General features: G+C 35.5%; 1 protein-coding gene across 2 annotated transcripts; it reads right to left on the bottom strand.

The window, feature by feature from the left end:
- Positions 1-3,997: 3,997 nt before the first annotated feature.
- Positions 3,998-7,863, bottom strand: LOC107594639 (doublesex- and mab-3-related transcription factor 1-like). Of its 2 annotated transcripts, XM_016284759.1 has the most exons (4): positions 7,712-7,863; positions 7,227-7,483; positions 6,207-6,303; positions 3,998-4,718 (listed from the first exon to the last, which is right to left on the bottom strand). In XM_016284759.1, exons 2-4 carry the CDS (start codon positions 7,467-7,469, stop codon positions 4,141-4,143), a joined length of 918 nt encoding a protein of 305 aa, XP_016140245.1. In that variant the 5' UTR covers positions 7,470-7,483; positions 7,712-7,863; the 3' UTR covers positions 3,998-4,140. The 2 variants fall into 2 exon arrangements, with proteins under 2 accessions (XP_016140245.1, XP_016140244.1); XM_016284758.1 differs by having other exon boundaries at positions 7,227-7,863.
- Positions 7,864-8,166: the final 303 nt, after the last annotated feature.

The raw sequence follows: 8,166 nt of genomic DNA, 5'->3' as shown, positions 1-8,166 counted from the left end.
CAGAGTAATGGCTCTGGTGGTTTAACATTTAAGAGAGTCTGTGCTTTGTATTGAATTGGAAAGGTGGATTTTAGGAACTGGGAGGCCCAGGAGAATGTAACAGTATAGCTACACAGCTGCTGCAGTCAGCACAGGTTCTGCTTTGGCTCCAGTTGAACGCCACAAAACAAGAGCCCCAGTTTAGGGGACAAGAAAAAACTGATTCCTATGATGGAAGTGTAGGGACCCTTTTCACCCAACAGTAATGTTTTAAGTGTGTAAAATTTCAATCCCACAGTTGTGCTCTGAAAAAAAGCATGTCTGCAAATATACTGTATATACTTGCTGAGAGATTGGTTTTTGAATTTACAGAGACAACATTTTGATTGTAAGAGAGCTCAGATTTTCTTGTTAATAAATTAGTTTGTATTGTGTTGCTGGCAGATCGCTTATTCTGCAAATCAACTTGTAACTGGTTTAGAGAGATTCTGTTTTCACCTAAACAGTCAGAATAGAGTAAAAAGATCCTCTTGAAAATATGTTACTTCTGCATTTGTGACCGCAAAAACCTGAGAAAAAGCAAAACAGATTTTCACAAGCTGCGGCTTGAAATATTCAGTATTTTGTGTATTATTAAACGCACAGCCCAAGTTGTGATGTACTTTGAAACTGCTTGGGTAGTTTTGCAGATTCCTCCATGCTGGAAACAATGTCTTACTCTATATTTTATATATAGAGAGAATATATTTTGATATATATTTATAATAATATAATATATATTTATAGCCTTTTGACACTGCCTTTTACCCACAACAAATACTTACTTAGAAATCAAGTCTGTTTACGTTTTGTGCCTCGTGGAAACTGTCTGTTTATCCCAAGGCCAAAGACACATGACACAAGAGAGTTTTTTATTGGACACAGCAGGTGAGCGGCTGAGGGCCAGCCCACCCACACTGAAAGAGACACCCCCTGTTTGGAGGAAGAGGGGAGCCGTGTAACCCAAGAGCAGCGGGGTATGCAGGGGTTTTTCAGGGTTATGCATGCCAAGCGCAGGGTCTCAATCTGGCAAATTCTGCTTGAGTTGGGAGCTGGCACTAGGATCAAAGCAGCCCCCTTGGACCTTGATATTAAATGTTGTCGATACCATGTCAGGAGAAAGAATATGCTGATATCTCGATTACACAAACAAGTTAGGGTGACTTTATGCTAGAGCAGACTGTGGGAATAAATAAATTTACAATGAAAGGGGTTCAGGGGTTTAGAATAACAATTTTGCCCACTGGTAAACTGTAATGTACTGTATGCTTGCATGCTAGCAGCACTACATGAAATATGCATTCCCTTTTTATAATGCCATGCTCAAAAGTTCATGTATCTGGGGTGTATCTGTGTGTGTGTGTGCGTACACCCCAGATTTGGGAATAGACATTGTAGTTTATTTCATTATATAATACATATTAAAAATCTGCAATCTTCTATATTTAGTTATTTGTTATTAAAATGAAATTAATTCAGTTAAATGCTGTATCCTAGCTCCTATATCTACTTATGCCTCCTATACCTACTTCCCTATGAAAGTATACACTACAGTTCAAAAGTTTGGGGTCAGTTGTTTTTTAAAGATATTAATTTTATTCAGCAAGGATGTATTACATTGATTGAAAGTGTCAGTAAAGACATTTATAATGTTACAAAAGATTTCTATTTCAAATAAATGACAAAGTTCATGACTTTCTATTAATTGAAGAATCCTGAAAAAAAGATCACGGTTTTTACAAAAATATTAAGCAGCACTACTGCTTTTAACATTGATAATAATAAATGTTTCTTGAGCACCAAATCAGCAAATCTGATTGATTTCTGAAGGATCATGTCTGCTGAAAATTCAGCTTTGCCATCACAGGAAGAAATTATATTTTATAAATATATTAAAACAGGAAACAGTTATTTTAAATTGTAATACAAAAAATGCCTAAGAACCATACCAACCCCAAATTTTTAAACAGTGGTGTATTATGATTTGGGACGTGACACCATAGTATGAAAATTGGGATGCATGAAGAATATACTAAGCAACTAAAATACATTTTAAATTATTAAAGTAAATATATTTTGTGACAAAAAAAGTTTAATACTGTATGGCATTAAGCACTCTCCACAACTATTATGACCTCAAGTAACTGAGGATTTTGATATAGATCATGATTATCATTTAAAAATAATGCACTCCTTCTGCACTCATCTCACCACTGAAAGATCTCCCCTCTCAGCCTATGGTTCCTTAGGAAGGCTCCTAATGTAAAACCCCTATCTGCACTGGCAGATGTGCTGAGATACAGAGACAGACATAGACGAGGGCATGATGCCATCACACATGTTGACGCCACATGGTCCAGAGTTGTCAAAACTATCAGGCTGCCATATCTCAAAAACTGAAATGGAAAATAAACAAAGGATAGAAAAGAGAGGATATACATTGTTGCGATACACTCCCAAAAATATTGCACAATGTGGCTGAGCCAACACATTCACTTGCCTTCATAATACTGACAGGAATAAGAGGACTTGTATGAACTTCCTGAATCCTGATTAAGATTGTAGAAAGAAAAGGGAGAACACATACTGAAGAATTTGTCCTCTTGAGCTCATATTAGAATTGTTTCTTGCCTCTGAACCCTCAGGCACATGTGTCTTTCTCCTCACCTGTTTAGTTTTACACTTTGAGTTGGTTCCTGTCTAAGAGCCCTTTTCAGTTTTCTTTAAAATTAAAAATATTTTATGAACACCGCAGAAACAGTTCAAAGCACCTTTGTGGGGAGCCTAGCTTAAATACACAGATGTACCAGGCATCACTTCAATCCAACCACCATATGAGCTACATCACTAATTCACATTAAAGGAAGAGAGAGAGAAACTAATCTTTTTTTTCCACCACTCTTTTATTTGATCCTCAGCTACCTATGCATTTACATCAGACTTTCATATTTGGAATTTAAAAATGTGAATAATTTACAAAATAGGGATAGTCATGTCTATTTACATTTACAAGAATGAAAAATCACAATGTTTTTTAAACAGAAAAAAATAAATAAATCAAATATTGTGAAATAGAGAACTGGAAAAAGAAGGTATAAAGTATAAAGGTTAGTAAGATGCATGTATATTCTATACTACGTAATTTAACAATTTCATATAATTGATTTAAATAGGAAAATAATTTCAACAACTTTATGAATGAATCAAATGTGCTCTAATCAAAAGTGTTTTATTAAACAGGAAAGTTACTGATTATTTAAATGTTCAGTGCAGTGTTGGGGAAGCTTCATTAAAAAGTAGTTAAACTACTGGTTATGTATATTTTTATTTATATAGAAAAGCTTATTAGTAGAGGGTTTTTGATTCATCCCAACAACTTGAATCTTTTGATTCCTTAAACCTAAAAGTTCAGCTTTGTATAAAAAATAAAAAACATTATAAAAACTGAAAGTAACATCATATTTATATAACTGAATAGGAAACATAGTGATGAACACAGACACTTGTGCACAAGGACGAATGAACTGGTTAGTTGTTTATGAACAGGTTCATTTACATGAATGGTTCAATTGAACCGATTCACTCAAATAAATCGTATTTCTCAACACTACTTGAGAGAGAGAGAACAGTTTAAGAAAGTGTTTGATTATTTCCTCTGCTTGCTTGACTGCGTGTATATCATTAATGTGACAAAAAAGAGTTATGTAGCATTTTGTCATGCTACACTGTTACATTATTATTATTATTTTTAAAAAGCTCAGCTGCTTAAATGCTACTGTAAATCTAGATAAATTATAGCTAGAGGCTCCTCAACACTGTTTCAGTCGAATATAAATTGAAAAGGTCACATTTTACAAAAAGTTTAATTTGTTAACATCACTTAATTCATTAGGTATCATGAACTAACAATTAGCTTTTTAACAGCATTAGGCGTTAATTCATAACGTTTATTCATAATACAGTAGGTAATGTTAATATATAACTTGAAATGTTAAAAATTTATTAGTGTATGTAGATATCAACATTAATAGTGTAAAAAATTACATTGGTTGTTAATGTAATGTAATACCTTGTGTTAGCAAACTGAAACCTATTGTAAAGTGTTAGCTTTAAAAAATATTCTTATCTCATGAGCAATGCCTCTACAGAAAAAGGTAATGGCCGTGTTACAGCTTTTTTGATGGGGTCTTTATTTGCACCCTCCATACAGTCCATGTGTACAGAGGCCTCGTGTCCCAATGACCTGCAGCGCATGTTTTTAACCATGTTGTCACCTGGACTTGTGCTGTAGCAGCACGGTGGAGGCCGAATCGAATTGAAAAGATCCCAGTTCTCACACACACTTAGAGAGACGCTGTCTGTCAGTTTGTCTGTGCCGCAATCTAAAGTCTTGGATTTAAGCATGTGTTGATGGTGAGGGAGATCACAGTCAGTCAAAGGAGGGCCGCTTTTGGACACAGGCATGTAAGTGGGCATGACTGGGTTTGACAGCGGGGAAAAATACAGAGTGGGAGCAGATGGCACCACAGCCTGGAGGAGGAGCGCAGGCAACTCTTCCATCTCTCTTTGCCTCAGCTCTCTTTCCAGCATCACAGTCTCCAGCTCTTTATCAGCAAACGCTCTCCTCTTCCTCATACGAACACTGACTGGGGGTTGGTGGAGTCTCTTAGGCCAGTCCTCCAGCACAAGTGGCTTGTAGCCTACAACATAATGAAGGAGTATTAAAATAGTCGATTTTTCTTGTTCATAATCAAGTCACATTTAAATGTAAAAATATTAGAAGAGTCTACCAGAATAAACTGTTTCACATATAAAAGAAACCTTATAAATGGAGATACTTTGGATTCAAGTAGTCAAGTAAAGAAAAAACTTTTGTTTAGTTATTGTTTTTTTTAAAGAAATATCTTATGCTTGCTAAGGCTGCATTTATTTGTTTGAAAATACAGTAAGAAAATACAGTAAGACAGTAATATAGTGGAATATTATTACTTTCATATATTTTAAATGTAATTTATTCCTATCACGGCAAAGCTGAATTTTCAGCAGCCATTACTTTAAACTTCAGTGTCACATGATCCTTCAGAAATCATTCTAATCTGATGATTTGGTGCTGCTTAATGTCGAAAACAGATGTGCTGCTTAATATTTCTCTAGAAATGGTGCTACATTTTTTAGGACTTCTTTAATAAATAGAAAGTTCAAAAGAACAACATTCATTTGAAATATAAATCTTTTGTCACAGTATACAGGGTGTGATAAACCACAGTTTTAACAGGGGGGCAAACACTTCTTCACACAGGGCCATGTAGTTTTGGATTTTGTTTTCCCTTAATAGTAAAAACCTTCATTTAAAAACTGCATGTTGTGTTTACTTGTGTTATCTTTGACTAATATTTACATTTGTTTGATGATCTGAAACATTAAAGTGTGACAAACATGCAAAAAAAAAGAAATCAGGAAGGGGCCAACACTTTTTCACACCACTGTAAATGTCTTTACTTGTCTTTACTGTCACTTTTTCCTACAGTTTTTCTTTAGAAAGAAAAGCAGAGCTTTTGATGTCAGCAACAAATGGAAAGCATGCAAAGTGCTTTGTCGTCTCTTTCAAGCCTATATATTTTGCAGTCTTATGTATCATTACATGGTTAGCTACATTTTTATTTGCATCTGTTAATGGTTTTTCCTGCTGACCATGACAAATCAAAACAGACATGTGGACCATTTTTAGGTCATGACCCACATTTGAGCACCACTTTTTAAATGCATTTCTTAAGTACTGTAAAATTAGCTGCACAAATTATTTTCACCTAATTTCAGAAGAATTAAAAAATACATTTCTTAAACTCCATGTGGAACTCATAAAAGTATAACAGTTTTAAATATTCTAATGGTACAAAAACAAATGAAGCATATTCAAATTTATGATAACAATTAAATCAGTTTGACCTTAATGTTGACACAGTGAGAAACGCATCAGGGAAAATCAAACTCCAAAGTAGTCATATGAGCCCATTTTTTTTGTAATTCCTCTATAAATTTGCATAATTTTAATTACCTTACATAAACACAAACATATTTATTCCCGACAGAGGGTTCTTTAGCATAACGGGTGAACTAATCCAGTTCCTCCCGATGTCGCCTTTCAGGGTGCAGTCGTGTTAATGAGATGTGCATTAATTAAGGCTTACCCTCTAGAATACTCTTTGCCAGGAGACTAGGTGCCCTCGTGTAGCACTGATAAGCTGTGCGTCTGAGAACAGAGGTGTTTTTTTGACCTTTTTTACCCTGTTAAAGAGAATGCATAACTCAGCATTAATTTATGGGATAGATATAAGATACTCACTCTACAATGATGCCAATGGATGTCTTGTTTTTCATAAACAGTGTCCTTTTTCTTAACAATATCTAGTGCATCACACAGCTTTGAATGTCTAACTAGACTACTTAAAATGCAATTAATTTATGTTGTTTGCTCTCAGGAATTTTGTGATGAAGATGTGTATCATTGAAATAATAGTAAAGCATTAATTATGACAATAGTATGTTTTGAAAATGACTGTAAAGCATTCTTGTTTATAGAAATATATACATTTGAAGGGAATCAAGCGAATGCACCATTGTAGTACCATGGTATTCTTTGAGATGTATTGGAGTACTTTTTAAATACCAATATACATGAATATGGTCGCAATCAGTATTGTTTTATATACAAACGTATCATGTTATAACCATCTGATTCCAGTCCTGTATCATGATATTGCCACAGTACTTCTTTTAAGGGTAGTTAACTATGCAACAGACTCTTTTTTTTTTTTGCAGTAACATGATTTTGCCCTAATACAGAAGCAAAAACATGTTTTCAAAAATCTGATTTCATTAATAAATGTGGCAGGCTTGAACTGCAAACTTTCCATTACAGCAAACTTTACATTTAAATTACATGTATCAATATAATTCTGACAAATAAAGTAAAAATTCAAATGTGTGTGTGTATATATATATATATATATATATATATATATATATATATATATATATATATCATTTGCAGTACTGCTTAAACGTTTGCCGTTTAAGTCTGCTACAAGAAAGTACACACATTCTCAAATCCTTCAACAATACAATGTCACTTTGTTTGCAAATAACACCGTTTTTAGCTCCACTGGAGCACACAGAAAGCTTTAAACTACCCTGCTCAGTCAACCAACCTCTGTGGCCTGCTGTCTCCGGAGGGCGACTTGCGCTGCCATCACTCGCTGTCTCTCTACGACCAGCAGACAGTTCGCGCACTGACAGTCACGCCAGCGACACAGGCGCTTGTGGCCCTTGAGGCGCGACACGACGCCGTGATTCCTGCAGCGAGCGCACTTCGGGTTGCGGCTGAGTCTGCGGGGCGCTGGAGCTTCATCTGTCCTCATCACCTCCCTTCCGTCAACGCTCTCCTCGTCCATGTCTTCAGCCCATTCTGCTTTGAGGGAATCTAGGTGGGTCACTTCTACCTGCGAGTCTCTATCCGTCTTAGTGGACATTTATAATTCTTATGAACCGACGCAGCTCATCATATGCAAACTTGATATGTTCCAATGCGCAAGCAAAGAAAAGCCTTAGTGGAAACTACAGGCAAGAGTTTTGTAATTATAAGCCATTCAGCTGTGCTAGAGAATCTGGCTGTTTCCTGGAAGGCGCCTCTCACCTGGCTTGCCAGTGGATATGTAGCTACTGTCGGAATGAAGCTGTGATTGACCTCATAGTTACTAAGTTTCAGCTCACCTTACCCGCTTCTCAATATTTAACTTTCCTCGTTGTGAGTTATTGACAACGCCACGCGGTTAATGATGATGCAACGCAAACTCCTCCTATCTGCTCCTTTTACTCCGGGCTGTTACTTTTATTAACGCAAGACAAAAGCTTTCTAACCTATTTACTGTATATGAATGATTTGTGATTCGTTGTGGTTTAAAGGGAAAATTACAGTAGCATAATTTGTTCATTAATTAATTCATTCATCCATTCTTTCATTTTAGCAAATTTTTAAGTGTTGAAATTATTTAATTATTAAATTATTTTGGGATTGATTCCTGGTCAGACTTTTTTTTTATCCCCTCTAAATATATAACAAAGTGCTCAAATCAGGACAATTCCACTGCT

The sequence above is a fragment of the Sinocyclocheilus grahami genome, unplaced genomic scaffold (assembly GCF_001515645.1).
Source record: "Sinocyclocheilus grahami isolate Dianchi unplaced genomic scaffold, SAMN03320097.WGS_v1.1 scaffold187.1, whole genome shotgun sequence".
Lineage (NCBI taxonomy): Eukaryota > Metazoa > Chordata > Actinopteri > Cypriniformes > Cyprinidae > Sinocyclocheilus > Sinocyclocheilus grahami.
Note: the sequence above shows the minus strand (reverse complement) of the source record. Positions and strands in the feature narration are given on the sequence as shown.